A 14,987-nucleotide genomic window follows, 5' to 3' on the forward strand; every position below is an offset into this window, starting at 1 on the left:
AATGTTGGGACTTCAAAACCCCACAGGCATCTTGCCGACGGGGAATTAGATACGTCCGGTGTCCGCTTTCACTTCGCCATCAACTGGTGAGCGGTAATAACTGGCTAAGCCAGGAAGGCCCGGAGACAAGGCCCGGATATCGAACGCATGAACTTGGAACGAAGATAGCCCAACAGAATGTCTTGTTTCGCAATGGCTGCGACTGGTTCCAAGGAACAATTGCCTCTATGATGTCGAGAGCCATAGAGCTCCAATTCTCCCCTTTTCTCCATAGTATAGACATGGACAACTTGATGACATGGATGTGGACAGGTACTTTGCAGCATCATGATGGTTGGCCAGATTGCCATCAGAATATCCGTCCAAGAGGAAGATAGATACCGATTGAACAAGCGGAATCTAAACTCTAAATCGATCCATGTACCAGGGCGAGCTGGTGATGGCTGCGGATGACAACCCAAGGCAAGCCAACAAGATTAATTCGGGTGGTGTGGCTTGACTAGAAGGGACGCAACAATGACAAGAGGTAGTACGTTTCAAGATGGCTACAAACCTCTTGTTCGAGACCCCACCGAGAACCGTGGTATTGGCATCATGCGTAAGGAGATCCCATATCGTGCTGCGCAAGGCAATCATGCTGTGCTACCAAGTAGAACACTTGCGCATGAATCTCAATGCCTGCAAAATGCAAGCCTCTCAACAGAGGCAAGATTGAGTAATTGCTGCTCCGAGACGCATGCTAATTGGTTGACAAGAGACGCAGGGTTTGCTGTTTCGTCATGCGACAGCAGGCCAGGCGATGCAATTATCCGCACAGTTTGGTCGATAGTGGGCAGGAACATGGTCGCAGTCTAAGTGACCTTTAGCTCCTGCCTCAAGTGACCCATGCTGTATGCTTGAAAACCCTAGTTGCCGGCACTGATCTTGAGGTAACGGCCAATGTTTTATCGTCATGAGACACCGCGGTGGCACGATTCGTGCAGGTTTCAATGAGTGGGTAGCAGATGACGTTGTCGCTTTCGATCTCCGTATTGATGGCAAACGATGCTGACAGAAAGGGGAAACCCCTTGCTACCTTGAATGTCACCCACCGCCACATTTCCACAGAACATGTCTCGCTGCCAAAGAAATCCCCTGACAATATCGGACAAGCTTCAATCTTCGTCCAAGTCCACCTGAGCTTGAGTGGAAATCCACTCTTCCATTAGCGCCTGACGTGAAGTATCAGAAGCGGCTGGCCGAGGTCTCGCCTTATCGCCTTTTCGCGTCACCAGCAGACATAGAACCCAACCGTAGATATTGAATCCGTCGTACTGTGTCCGAAATCCTAGCTTCTTGTCATCGCCATTGGCACTAAGCTCCTCCGGGGGCGAGTCAGTTTCTTTCTGGCGCTTTGATGTGCGTTGTCCACCTGGGCTCTGCGCGTCCATCCCTCGGCGGCGTTTGCCATTGGAGTCGCTTGTGTTCGCTTGCGGAATACCACGCAGATCGGTGTCAGCTTCACTGTCACTCTCAACTAAGATCTTGTCGCCGTCTCCTTCGGACCGAATTATGGCAATATCTGTCATGTCTCCGGTGCCCTCAAAGGTCTTGTGTCGAGTCAAGAGTGAGTGGCGTGTGCGAGATTCGCGAAGGAATAAGGCGACCTCGAACTCATCTGCATTAAAGTCAATAACCACCCGATATCCACTATTCCCAAAATAAGAAGCCCACAGTACCTTCAGCTATCACATCTTTGACCGGCTTCCCTTTCTTCCTAGCATACAACCTCTCATTTTCCTCTCGTAACTTTGGTAGTACCAATGGACGGATGGCAGCGAATATCCGGGGAAGTACAGGGTCTCGGCTATCAAGAAGCCACCGAGAATCTGATGGATTCTCGAGATAGATTCGACATTCAAGGACAGAGTATTTGCTGATTCGAAGGTATCGCCGAACAGGTGCCATGCTAATGTGGAAGGATTGACGTCACAGTCAGTTGACCAACTGCATCTGTCCCCGCTGGATTTCGTCGTTACAAAGGTCCTCAAAGATAAAGGGAGGCCGATGCTACCACAAAGTTGCGAGTGTCATACAATAAAGATGGTTGTCAGTAAAGGGCCGTCCCAAGCAGTTAGTCATGCTGCGGACTTGAATTATCACGTGACACCAATCATTAAGGTAATGGAATGGGCGAGCGGACTAAGCCGCGTCAAGCAGCTCCAATCAGGTTCCTCACGCTTCCAAACATCAGTTTTGGTAGCGTCAGAATTCCACACCTTCTGGATCTGTAGAGCGGTAGAGACATAGGGATCATCGGCCCTATTACATACCGTTATTCTTTCGGCAAACCCTTGCGGCTTCTATACTGACATTGGCTGATTAAGAGTCCAGACATCCCCATGTCTTAAACTTTGACGAGTCTGCTCTTTGCCAGGATTGTCGTCCTCCATGCAGCCAGTAGTCTAGGCCGTTTTCTCTGAATTAACCGATGGTTCGATAGACGCCGATTATGGGAACGTTGGATATGCTATGAAGTTCATACCGACTTGTGATATACGACCACCGCAGTCACTATAACAAATTCAGCTTCATACTCTCCAGGCGACCTCTTCTTCAGCAAAGCTACCACTCTCCTCGCTTCTCTGAGCAAGACTCTGCACGGAGGACTCCATAAACCTACGAATGATGGCGGATATCGATTCCACCTCTTCCTTTGATCGCACACCGCCTTCTATATGTGTTGTACTCATGCCACATCTCTTTTCTACAACTCTTCCTTAATTGGATGACAACGACTCCTCTGATCATTCTACTCCGTAGATAGTACAGATATAGGTACGGTAGTTTCAATATCGTTCTGATTTCCTATTTCATCCGGTGAGGACTTCGAGTTGCCCTTGCATACAACAAGGATGCCATGTGGAAGGTAATTGGTCCGAGCTGGACTCCGTGCGGCTACACCTTAGGTTAAGTAAGGTGTTCACGTGATGTAGTCCCAGCCTGAGACCTAGCCGCTGCCAATCAGAAGCAGTGGAAATGAGGGGCGGCGTGCTCCCAAGGTCCTCACGGCGGGACGAAAACTCTTCGATGTTGACGTCTGTTCGCTCGTTACCTAAAAGGTTTGCGGAACCGCTTTCTCCCAAGGTCCCCATCAAAGACCACTCCCACTAATGAGACAGATGATTCAGAGTGATGTGGGAGATATACTGTCACCATGGACCTCTTTCCAACCATCAATTCTCACCACTTCCTCGACGAGCCTATCCCCATCTCACAGGATCCTTATCTGTCGTGGTAAATTTGGTAATCGGGAACGAGTGTCCATCATCGGATATCTCATCTCCCATACGGACGATTCATCGGGGATCGCGGAATCCCTAATTGCCTGCTGGGTCTGTTGCTGTGCCACCAAGGTCCTCGACTGCGGATTCAAAATCCCTGCTGCCGTCTTGACTGTCAGCGAATACACGACGGTCAATCCTCTGACCTCGCTATTGATCACTGGCTAAGCAGGCTTAGTACTCAGTCTAAAGTGAATACTCTAGGGACCTTGAGGATTGCGATTAAAAGTCTCCGACCTGTTGCCAGCTTGATCCATTGCGGTGCAAATATAAGAGTCGCGGCCAAGCCTTCAAGGAAGGACAAGATCACTTGTTCTCTACTCATCCGAGCTTGTTTCCACGTGTTTCTTGCTTCGTGGAATCCCTTGTCCAACCTCTGCCTTGATTTGATTGGGCTTTCGCCTGTGTCGATCCCTTGAGCGATCTGATCTGTGCACCTTTCTCGTCCATCCCACTCATTCATAGCTCGGAAGTGGTCCGTGCTGTTTGAAGTCGCTCTGTGATACCTGTCTATACCTCCAGTGGCTCTGTCGATTCGCCTTCTAGGTCGCAGAAAAAACCATCATGCAAGGCCTTCACACTCTTCTGGTGCGCGACCCGGCGACGGGTGCCACACCTTCTTGCGATACCGGAAACGAGTATGACGGGCGCATGGGCTTGCGTATATCGTCCATCTTCGTGATTATGGTCGGCTCGATGCTGGGTTCTGTGTTTCCAGTCTTTGCACGGAATTTTGGCACCTCTAAGTTTCTCAGACGAGCATTTTTCGTTGCGAAGTACTTTGGTTCGGGTGTCATTATTGCTACCGCCTTCATCCATCTTTTGTCACCAGCACACGATGCATTGACCAATCCGTGTCTCACTGGTCCGATTACCGAATACTCCTGGGTCGAAGGTATCGTCCTCATGACCATTGTTGTGCTGTTCTTCGTTGAGTTGATGGTGATGCGGTACGCGCGCTTTGGTCATGACCACTTTGGTGATTTGGGACACGACGATCATGCGCATCAATCTCTTGATTCTCCGCCCGCAACCGTCGACCCCAAAAGCCACATGCCCGGAGAGGATCATCTCGGTCACTCCCGAGAGCATCGCGACGCCGAGCTGGGTGAAAAGATCTCCTCAACCGAGGACTATGCCGCTCAGTTGACATCGATTTTCATACTTGAGTTTGGTATCATCTTCCATTCAATCTTCATTGGCCTGACCTTGGCGGTATCCGGAGAAGAATTTATCACGCTCTACATTGTCTTGGTCTTCCACCAAACATTCGAAGGTCTGGGTCTGGGTTCCCGCCTGGCAACGACCCCTTGGCCCCGCTCAAAACGCTTTACTCCGTACATACTCGGATTCGCATACGGCATCTCTACGCCTCTTGCCATCGCCATCGGACTGGGGGTCCGTAAAAGCTATCCCCCCGAAGGCTACACTACTCTTATTGTCAACGGAGTTTTTGACTCCATTTCTGCCGGTATCCTCATCTACACGGCTCTTGTGGAGCTCATGGCTCATGAGTTCATGTTCAGTCCATCGATGCGCAAGGCACCGATCCGAACTGTTCTTGCAGCGTTTGGTCTATTATGTCTGGGTGCGCTGCTGATGGCTTTGCTTGGGAAATGGGCTTAATCTCGCTCTGGCTGCATGACTGTCAACGATATCGGCTCTGTGTATATGTATATAGATCATGACCATAAATCTAGTTTGCTTCAAGTTCACCTACTTGGCCGGATTACTCGTAGAGAAGTAGCGGCTTTCTATCTCTACTTAATATAAATATTTGGTCAACATGTCAGACTGTAGAGGAGACCGCAAAGTCACATCATCAAACATGCTGCATGGGTGATACGTTTGAGTCGTCGACGGAGCGCCGCATACTAAGCAAACTCCGGCAGATCGCCATCTAACCATGTTGCCTCCATTTGGAGCACCTCACGCCCAACAACAGCCGACCCAACCATAGCAACGCTCCAATTACTCTACATCCCAGTATCTTCCTGAGTCAATTTCAATTCCTCCATTCGAATCATCTATAATATTCAAAATGCGCATTCCTCTTATCTCCGCCCTCCTCTCCCTCACCACCCTCGCCCTCTCCGCCGACCTCGGCATCGAGAAAACGCACGAGGTCGAATGCAACCGCAAGACCACAAAGGGCGATACAGTCCACATGCACTATCGGGGCACGCTCGCGGCGGATGGTTCTGAGTTCGACTCGAGCTATGGTCGCAACCAGCCGTTGAAGTTCAATCTTGGTGCGGGGCGGGTCATTAAGGGGTGAGTCTTCTTACTCCTGGTTTCCGGGACCTTGTTTCAGGGGAGCAGTGGCTGACACATGGGTTTATTCTATTCTCTAGATGGGATGAAGGGCTTTTGGATATGTGTGTGGGAGAGAAGCGGACGCTGACGATCCCGCCTGAGTATGGGTATGGAGACCGCGGAATCGGGCCTATTCCTGGGGGCGCGACGTTGATTTTTGAGACGGAGTTGGTGAAGATTGAAGGGGTTAACAATGATGAGCTGTAGGCTGTTGGATTATTGAAGGCTGTAAAGATACGGCAGTGTTTCCCTAGGCTTGAGGAATGCTGCAGGTTGTCATATAGGTTGATGGTCACGATGCGGACTTCTCTATGGGTATCTAGTTGTGCAAATAAACATGGTCTACATCCAGGGCCCAAGTCTATACAAGTACCTTACTCCGCAAAATCCGCATGAAGAAATCAGTCCATCGCATCGAGACTGCTCTCGTTCGCATTCGCCTCGTTCTCCGATACGAGAATGCCCACTAGGCACTCCCCAAGGATCGCATCCCAGTTCACCCACGGGTGGATCTCCATGAACAGTTTCCCTGAGTCTTTGCCTGCACCCCGAAGCAGCTCTCCCTTGCCGCCGGGATGGAAAGGAAGGTATGGAGTGATATTGTAGACCTTGCCTTGGTAGGAAGTCCACGCATCGCAACCCTTGCGGCCATTTTGCGCCTTCAGCATGGACGGTGACACTCTGATGAGAGTCGGGGGTAGGTTCGCGCCCCGCAGATTATGGTTCGGCTTCGCTGTGAGCGCGGCCCAATCGAGCGGCGAGTATCCTGGTTCCAAAATTGCCTTCTTCGCTGTAGTCGACGGTTTCAGCGTGAGTTGTGTAGGCGCAAGCGAGTTGTTGCTTGCGGGGCGGCTGCCTGGTGGCACGCGCAGAGAGGCAGCAGCAGATGGTGGCGGACGAAGTGCGCTGCCTGCCATGGGACGTGGGAGGTATCGCCCGGGGCTTAGCGATGAGGTTGGTTGAGGCTGCTGGTTCTGTAGCGTCGACGGTCGTAGACGTGGAGGGGGAGGGGGAGGCATCAAGGAGGAGGTGCAGGATCCGGCCTGGCGCGGAGATACCACGGGAATCGGGTTTATTCCACTTGATGTGATAGATTCAGAATCTAGTGGCGATTTGGTAGAGCCATTGCGTGTTTGCTGCTCATTGTCCCGCTTACTGGGACCCGCTGCCTTGTCACTGTGGTCGCTGGTAAGGTGCAGTGTCGGGACATCGAGAACCGACGCCTTCGTCGCTGACGCTTTTGGTGTGGTTTGAGGATCATCCGCATCTTCATTCTCGTTCTTTGGTGCCTTCAATTCATTTCTCCGCAAATTATTATTCTTCGAAGGAAGGTTGGTTGTCTCGGCTTCATCGGAGGTTGATGCCGGCGGCTGAGGCGAAGGGGCAGGAGGGAGCTCTTGAGTCCACGATGCAGGCGGGTATCGATAAAACAAATAGCATGCAGTCGCAAGAAGCGTCACTACTCCGACCCAGCCCATACCGGAGCACCGAGGTCTAGAATAGTCTGTAGAAAGCGATGAAAGAGGGTACCTGAGGATCGGAGGGGAGCAAAGGCAAAAAATGATGACAGAAAGAAGTGGCTCGAGCTCACAACCCGGCGTGGAATTATGGTATGGATAGACACAACCGTACAGTACTCCGTACCTACCTCCACTTATTTCGAAGATATATACTATGCACCTTACTTGATCCCCTGAAGACGGTCTTCATAGCCAATTACTGACTATCACACGATTCACTGTCTCATCATGCTCATCCGCAGAGGACAATTTTCAACTTCTCATGGAAAGTTCATGAGTGTACCAGAACCAGTCGAGCGGGCTATCGTGCTACGCTCGATCCACGGATGAGGACCTGCGGTGGCCATGCATGGATGAGCACAATATGATGGCTAAGCAAACAGCTGTGGTTGATCTCAAGGCGTCATGGTGTCCAGGCGCCACCACCTGGTCAGGCGATCTTCGAACCATTGGCAGCGTTGACTCTCCTGGATGATAACCACGAGTATCTGTCTGAAGTGATATGTTGACCGGTTATTATCTATTGGCAAAAGTTGTTTCAGATACCAAATGTTTCGCAATACTATCTTGTCTACCTCAGATGCGCTTCTGTTGTTCGATGCAGGAGCAGGCCAAGTGAGAAACCCTTTCTATTTTCTAATTCAACCAGACGTACAGCTTTGTTCTTTGACTAATCCAACTGCAGGTCCAAGGGGGTAGACCTTTTCAGGAGGATCGTTGCACATTCGTTCTGCCAGATCAGTTTCCTTCCCAGACAAACGATAAGCTCACGTACTTTGCGGTCTACGACGGGCAGTAAGGGCTTTGTCAAGTTAGCGTCTGAGAGGACATAGGCTGACCTTGATATTTAGTGGCTCCGAGCTAGTCTCCGATCATGCCAGCCGGAACCTGCACTTGTTACTCGCTAAGCGTCCTGAGTTCGCCCAAGGCGACTATGAAGCAGCCATAAGAGGGGCATTGATCGATGAAGATGCTGTTTTGCTGGATACCTTCAACAATCTAACCACCGAGCCTGCCGTCTCCGGTTCCACTGTCGCGCTTTGCTTCGTCAACCTCACCAAGGGCGACCTTGTTGTAGCCAACCTCGGAGACTCCCACGTCATCCTAGCCGAACGCAACAACCGAACCGACCACCCATCCCAAATCGTAAGTGAGGAGGGTTTGCTGGTTCCCAAGCGATTTTGGCTGATTTATGCGCTAGCGACGGCTTTCAAAGTCTCATAAACCGGATACACCCGATGAGAAGGCTCGAATTGAAGATGCTGGCGGCGCTGTCAACACGAGAAGAGGGACTGCTCGCCTAGGTGCGTATGGTTATGCAAAAAGCTCAAAGCTTACATCAACTTCCTGACCTTTGCCATCTCAACTCATCCTAGGCAGTCTGAACATGTCACGAGCGCTGGGAGATCTTCAGTATAAGAACCCAATCAACAATGCCGGTGACGAATATGCATCCTCAAAGACCCGACGGGCGTCCTCTAGTTCATCAGCACCAGAGACCCGAGGTAATTTTCTGTCTGTGGAACCTCACATGACCCGGATGACGCTTTCGCCAGACCGACGTTATCTCGTGGTGGTCACATCCGACGGCGTTAGTGATAACATTGACGATGCAACCTTGATCCATCATGTGATGAGATTATCCATGCGCGGGATGAGAGCTGGCGACATAGCTCAAGAAATTGCGACTACTGCTGCAGCTCAAACAACAAAGGGGGGGAGCGATAACGCGTCCTGTATCGTGGCTCTATTGGACGGTCAAAACACCTAGAACCAAGGCAGAGCAAACGGGGGGAACTTTCAGAAGAACAAAGCAGGTAACATGACCCTGTAATATCTGTCGGAGAAGTGTATGCAATTAATGAGATTATACATGCACTACAGGTGATAAATTCTGGATATCTTGGACATGGGCTGGAGGTGGATTGCATTTTCAAAAGCGGCTAAAATGTACATAGAGCATCCGGATTAGATTGATAGATCTGGAATACGGAGTCCCTCATTTCAAATTAAGAGATCTAACAGAAATAGAAGTCATATGAAACTCACTATCCTGTGGCGTCAATCTATAAAGCAGATTCGGAGTATTAACCACATAGTCCGTAGTTCTAATGATGATAAGTGCCGTTAGGGAAGGATGCTCAAGACTCTATCCCCAAAAGAGAAGGTGCTTTTCTCCAGTCAACAAGCATCACACTAGACGATTATAATAATAGTCACGCTAAAATACACTGGCTGTGACTCCGTCACACCCACAACCAGTCCTCAGTATGCAGAATAACTTTAGTCACGGATGACTAGAGAACCCCTGCTCGATCAAGAGCCCGACCTGAAACTGATCTCTTCATCCGTCCATGCGTCAACTGTCAAATTCTCAGTGGAACAATTGTAAATACTTCGATGGACTGGTATGGAGGGGTTCTGAATACAACGAAATCGTCCCCCCTGATTGGACCCCTTCCTACGGCAGCTCCCCAAGTTCTGTTCTCCATGGAGGTCCACCGATCCAGGGTTGTGTGGACGAAGAGCTCCATCACCTTCCTCTCTGGTATAGATTCCGGTTCGCTTTAGTTAAGCCCTGTCATATCATTATCATAGTTCCCTGCTATCAGATACCACCTGCCTATCCAGTCTACTAATGTCTCATCCTTATTCTCTAGTTAGGACAATTTGCCGCTATATTTGACACTCTGACACTCCTTCTGAGTGGGGTCTCCCGATTGGTTAATGATATCGAATTCATCATAGATCTGCCATTCTTTCTTAGAAGGCTAAAAGTGAAAATGACTTCCACGTCATGATTCAGTTGCTTCTGTTCTAGGAAGTTCGTCTGACTTGATCTCCTCTTTTCTTTTTCGTGCTCTTGCTGGTGCGAGAACCCGTACTGTTAAGGTTCTATCATTCTTCTCCGGTGTCGGGATCCCCCTTTTGGCCCAGCGCTTACCGTCCAGGACAACACCATGAATTCAGCACCGGCATGCCGGATGTGCCATATTGGGCGCGACAGCGGACATGCGCGATGGTCGAGGAAGATCCCACCTGCGTTAGTTATTTCGTCAGGGGAGGTCGTCACGTTTGATACCATTGACAGCAGTAATGGGCGGATTGAGATGACTTCTGACGCATCAGCAATAAGCTCATTGGATATAGATGCGGCAAATCCTGTCTTTGGTCCAGTTTATATTCAAGGTGCGCAACCGGGCGATACATTGAAAATCGAAGTCATCTCTTTGGAGACCGCGGACTGGGGTTGGACAGCTACTATTCCTGGATTCGGACTTCTAGCAGATGAGTTTCCGGATCCTTCGCTTCATATCTGGAAAATCAATAAGGAAAAAGGCTACGTTCTTTTTAAGAATAATATACGGATTCCCTTGCGCCCATTCCTGGGCTGTATCGGCCTGGCACCAGCAACGAACGAAGACTTGTCTACGGTTCCTCCGACCAACGCCGGAGGTAATCTGGACTGCCGTGACTTGACCGTCGGGTCTACCCTCTACCTGCCCGTGCAGACAGATGGGGCTCTATTTAGCTGTGGTGATGGCCACGCTGCTCAGGGTCATGGAGAAGTATGCGGAACCGCAATCGAGACCTCAATCAAGGCTACACTTCGATTCGAACTGTGCAAGGACATGCCGTGGGTGACAAGTCCACAATACGAGACCTCCTTCAGCACTGTGCCGACAACTACAATGCCTGTATCTGGCAGATACGCAACAACCGGTGTCGGCCAAACGCTTCACGAGGCCTCCAAAACAGCGGTCCGGAACACCATTCAATGGATGGTGGCCACTAAGGGGTTAACTCGTTGTGAGGCATACATGATAGCGAGTGTGGCCGGCGATCTACAGATCATCGAGGCGGTAAACATGCCTAACTTCGTGGTGGCAATGACAATTCCGTTGGACATTTTTGGCCCAAGTCAGTGAACCTTCAGCCATATTCATGCCATCCAGCTGCACACGTTGATTGACCGAAGTATTCTTCGAGAACCAGAAGTTACAGAGACCAATCATTAGAAGTTTCTTAGTCTTATGAACGCGGAATATTTTCTTCTTGCTTTGGTTCATGCGCCCCATTCCATGTCCTTCCAATTTCATGATACCCACTTTCTTCGCGAAGGAAGATACTTCTACTGATACGTTTCCACGAGTGTTATTAAGATCCCATCAATTATTTAATCATACTTCTGAAATGCCACTCGTAGAGCGTAGAGCCAAGTACTAGTACGACTCCCAGGTTCGCTATTCTGCACATAGTTGGTCACATGATTTCGTGTCGCAGCGTGTTGAGGCTTGTCGCGGGTGAAGCGCATGTAACTCTAAACAACAGCAATCTATGTATCTGGACCACATGGATTCCACATTGGAAGGCCTGAACACCGCTCAAAAAGCCGCAGTAACTTCACCTGCTTCCATCTTGCAAGTTCTCGCTCCTCCGGGCTCAGGAAAGACGAAGACATTGACCGCGCGTGTCGCGTATCTCCTATCTCATTATGGATACCAACCGCAGGATGTCATCTGCTGCACGTTCACCATCAAAGCGAGTCGTGAGATGCGAGAACGGCTCGCGAAGCTGGTAGGCGATGAAGTACAACATAAACTGATTCTTGGAACTTTCCACTCAATATGCCGTCGGTACCTGGTAAGCTATGGTTATCTGATCGGGCTGCGGAGAGGTTTCGGCATCGCAGACTCCAGCGATAGCTTGGCGATTATCAAAGTAGGCATCACTTGTTGACACCGTGAATACACTCTAGTCATCTGTTGCTAAACAATGCTATCGGCAGAGGATAGTGAAACGTTTACGGTGCAGTATTCAGCCAAACACTGCTCGAGCGCGCATATCTCACCAGAAGGCTCACGGCGTCAGCCCGGATGAGATCGCAGTGAAGTATTCCAGAGGTCCAAAGTCCACGGAGCATCAAGAATTTGTCCAAATTTATCGCGAGTACGAGAGTTACCTGGCGACGTCCAATTTGCTCGACTATGACGACCTTCTTCTCCGATGCGCCGATTTGCTGAAAAGACATCCAAAATGCGTCTCGAACGTCCAGGCAGTCCTAGTCGATGAGTTTCAAGACACCAACCATATTCAGTACGAGTTGATGAATTTATTTGCAGCGAGAAATGGCCGAATCACAGTCGTGGGAGACCCGGACCAAAGCATTTATGGATTTAGGTCGGCGGAGATCAAGAACCTCGGGCGGATGCAACAGCATTACAAAAACGCATCGGTGATACTACTAGAAGACAACTATCGCTCATCTGGCTCTATTTTAAGGTCGGCGCAGGACGTCATTGAGCAGGACTTATCTAGGCCAGTCAAGAAGCTGCAGCCGACTCATTGCCCGGGAACAATGCCTGTGCTGCGCAAGCTGCCAACTGCGGAGGCCGAGGCTCAATGGATCGTGCTTGAGATCAAACGATCCATTGCCCTGACAGGCAAATTGCTTAACTACTCGGATTTTGCGATCCTGCTCAGATCAGCTTCTCTTTCGCGACATATCGAATCTGAGATGGGAAAGCAAGGCGTACCGTACAGGATGGTTGGTGGTCTGCGCTTCTTCGACAGAGTCGAGATTAAGGTGCTATTGGACTACCTGAGAGTCATAAGCAATCCAGGGAACAGCGATGCGCTCCTGCGCATCATTAACGTACCATCACGAAAGATCGGCGAGGAGTCTGTGAAGACGTTGATGAAGGGTGCAGACGCCGCAAAGATTCCTTTGTGGAATTTTATCAAAGATGTAGCGCAAGGTCGCAGGTCGACCGACAAAATCCTGTCCAAACTTACTGACCAAGGCCTTTGCACTCTGGTTGGGATCGTTGAATCATCCAGGCAGAAACTTCTTGAATGTACTGACAGCTCCGCCCCTCGCAAGCTTCTAGAGTTTGTGATCAAGAAACTCAATTTCCGAGAATATCTTACAGCAACTTACTCTCAGAATGAGGAAAACCGATGGGCGAACGTGGAAGAGCTCCTGGCCCAGGCAGGTGACTCGGCTGCGGCTGCAGCTGAAAAGGATCAGGATGATAGTCTGCCTGAAATTCAGGGGCTTTCCCAACAGCAGGCCCATCAGGGTGAAGAAGCATTATCGCAATTCCTGGCAAACGTGGCGTTATCAACCGAGGTCCTCTCTGAAGATGGCGATCAACCCCAAGAAAAAGTGACCATTTCCACCATCCATGCAGCGAAGGGCCTCGAATGGCCTGTGGTTTTTGTGCCAGCCGTGTACAATGGCATTATCCCCCACTCGCGCGCAGAGGACTCGGACGAAGAGAGACGGTTGCTTTATGTTGCCATGACAAGAGCGCAGGCGCTGTTATATCTCAGTTATCCGCTGAAGCAATCTCGCAACGAAGAAGCGACGACAACCGTGACGAGTTTCCTTCCGCCCAAGATCACCGAAAGTCGCTTTCGACCACTCGGGCCTAACCTGCAAGAGAAGGTCGTCTATGGAATTGCTGACATCCTGCGGCGACCCCGACCCTCTCCTGAGAGCATACTTGCGGCGTACGACTCAGTTCCTTCGTTGCGAGATGATCAGTGGACGGCCGATGGCAAAGAAGCCCCTGATGCTGTAGTTAAGTGGGATGGCTCGAGGGCTTGGGGCGAAGAGCCCGACCCCAAGAGGCGGCGTTACAATCCAAATCCGTCGTCTTCTTCCACCACGACCTATCTGTCATCCTCTACGTACACCGTTAACAATGCGCAGTCCTCCGCGCCCACAACCATGTCGCTCGGCTTCTCAACGGCGCGAGAATACATCAGCACCACGTCTACTTCACACGCCGCGCAGTCTTCAGCCCCCAAAGTTGACTGCAGATCCAACCGCAACAGCACAGGGCCGGCCGGTCGCAGTGCGGTTGGACTTTCTCAAGAGAACATCTCGCGATTCTTCGGCAAGTCTTCGACGCAAGCCAAGGATCCTTGTCTACCAGCCTCCATGGCATCTTCGCAGCCTCAGATCGGTGCCAAAGGCCTGCCCGGGCAAGCGCACCACGTCCCTTTGCCAAATCCCGCCTTCAAAAGCGTCATTCCCTCTCAATTTTCATGTCATCGTCCGCAGACGCAACGCATTCAACCATCTCGACCGATTCTTGAGCCATCGGGCAGCAACGAGTATAATTGGTTGGCCTCATCCTCGAGGACCACAGAGAAACGAATCCTGCAAAATGGTGAGGAGAATCAGGGACAAGCGCATATGAAGGAGACTACCATTTCTGAACGCGGTACTGGTGAGAATAAGAAGGCTTCGGGCGCAGTAGGCGGCGTACGGCCCGTGGCCACGTTTCATACCACTACGATGACGATGGTGCAACAAGCGGGACCAACGGGGCGAAAGACGCTGGGGATTCGAAGAACGATAAATGATGGATGGGCCGACCGATGGAAAAAGGCAGGCAATGGGCAATCGCGATGACCCCAGGGACTTTGAGTGGAATTACATGGCTTGGACGTTAGGCGTTGAGGAGTGATTGGGCACGCCAACAGCGAGGCGTGGCACCTAGCAAGCATCTCGATCTTTTACTGGAACATCTGCGTATATAGATGACAATCTAGTGACTATCCCTTATGATGAGACGAGCAATCAGACATGGTCACGCTTTGCACGGCTGGCCCAAAGATACATTGAACACAGTCAGTCCAAGCCTATTAAACTTCTATTATCCTACCAGCCCAGTCTGAAACGATCCACATACCATACCGAAACATCATAGACAAAATTATGACTTCTCAGCGTGGGCCCTGACTTCTGAAGCTATTTGAGAGACATGTAAGGTAGGTAGTGGTTACTGATCAACTCTGTCGCTGGGATGCCACT

At 50.4% G+C, this 14,987-nt stretch overlaps 7 protein-coding genes across 7 annotated transcripts; 5 read left to right on the forward strand and 2 right to left on the reverse strand.

Moving 5' to 3' along the window:
* Positions 1–1,154: 1,154 nt before the first annotated feature.
* On the reverse strand, positions 1,155–1,947 carry Aud_000500 (uncharacterized protein; the record flags this gene model as incomplete). Its single annotated transcript, XM_043286009.1, has 2 exons — positions 1,155–1,657; positions 1,719–1,947. 2 exons carry the CDS (start codon positions 1,945–1,947, stop codon positions 1,155–1,157), a joined length of 732 nt encoding a protein of 243 aa, XP_043141944.1.
* Positions 1,948–3,887: 1,940 nt separating this feature from the next.
* Positions 3,888–4,949, forward strand: zrfB (low-affinity Zn(2+) transporter ZRT2; the record flags this gene model as incomplete). Its single annotated transcript, XM_043286010.1, has 1 exon — positions 3,888–4,949. One exon carries the CDS (start codon positions 3,888–3,890, stop codon positions 4,947–4,949), a length of 1,062 nt encoding a protein of 353 aa, XP_043141945.1.
* Positions 4,950–5,364: 415 nt separating this feature from the next.
* fkbp3 (peptidylprolyl isomerase family protein FPR2) lies at positions 5,365–5,846 on the forward strand (the record flags this gene model as incomplete). Its single annotated transcript, XM_043286011.1, has 2 exons — positions 5,365–5,597; positions 5,678–5,846. 2 exons carry the CDS (start codon positions 5,365–5,367, stop codon positions 5,844–5,846), a joined length of 402 nt encoding a protein of 133 aa, XP_043141946.1.
* A 194-nt stretch (positions 5,847–6,040) lies between these two features.
* On the reverse strand, positions 6,041–7,117 carry Aud_000503 (cytochrome b5-like heme/steroid binding domain-containing protein; the record flags this gene model as incomplete). Its single annotated transcript, XM_043286012.1, has 1 exon — positions 6,041–7,117. The coding sequence occupies one exon, from the start codon at positions 7,115–7,117 to the stop codon at positions 6,041–6,043; it is 1,077 nt and encodes a 358-aa protein (XP_043141947.1).
* Positions 7,118–7,708: 591 nt separating this feature from the next.
* On the forward strand, positions 7,709–8,930 carry Aud_000504 (PP2C family serine/threonine-protein phosphatase; the record flags this gene model as incomplete). Its single annotated transcript, XM_043286013.1, has 5 exons — positions 7,709–7,774; positions 7,845–7,954; positions 8,011–8,305; positions 8,361–8,463; positions 8,536–8,930. 5 exons carry the CDS (start codon positions 7,709–7,711, stop codon positions 8,928–8,930), a joined length of 969 nt encoding a protein of 322 aa, XP_043141948.1.
* A 1,189-nt stretch (positions 8,931–10,119) lies between these two features.
* Positions 10,120–11,088, forward strand: Aud_000505 (acetamidase/formamidase family protein; the record flags this gene model as incomplete). The annotated part of the gene is made up of 1 exon (XM_043286014.1): positions 10,120–11,088. One exon carries the CDS (start codon positions 10,120–10,122, stop codon positions 11,086–11,088), a length of 969 nt encoding a protein of 322 aa, XP_043141949.1.
* A 424-nt stretch (positions 11,089–11,512) lies between these two features.
* Positions 11,513–14,585, forward strand: Aud_000506 (ATP-dependent helicase; the record flags this gene model as incomplete). Its single annotated transcript, XM_043286015.1, has 2 exons — positions 11,513–11,881; positions 11,949–14,585. 2 exons carry the CDS (start codon positions 11,513–11,515, stop codon positions 14,583–14,585), a joined length of 3,006 nt encoding a protein of 1,001 aa, XP_043141950.1.
* Positions 14,586–14,987: the final 402 nt, after the last annotated feature.

This window comes from Aspergillus udagawae, assembly GCF_001078395.1.
Source record: "Aspergillus udagawae IFM 46973 DNA, scaffold_1, whole genome shotgun sequence".
Classification (NCBI taxonomy): Eukaryota; Fungi; Ascomycota; class Eurotiomycetes; order Eurotiales; family Aspergillaceae; genus Aspergillus; species Aspergillus udagawae.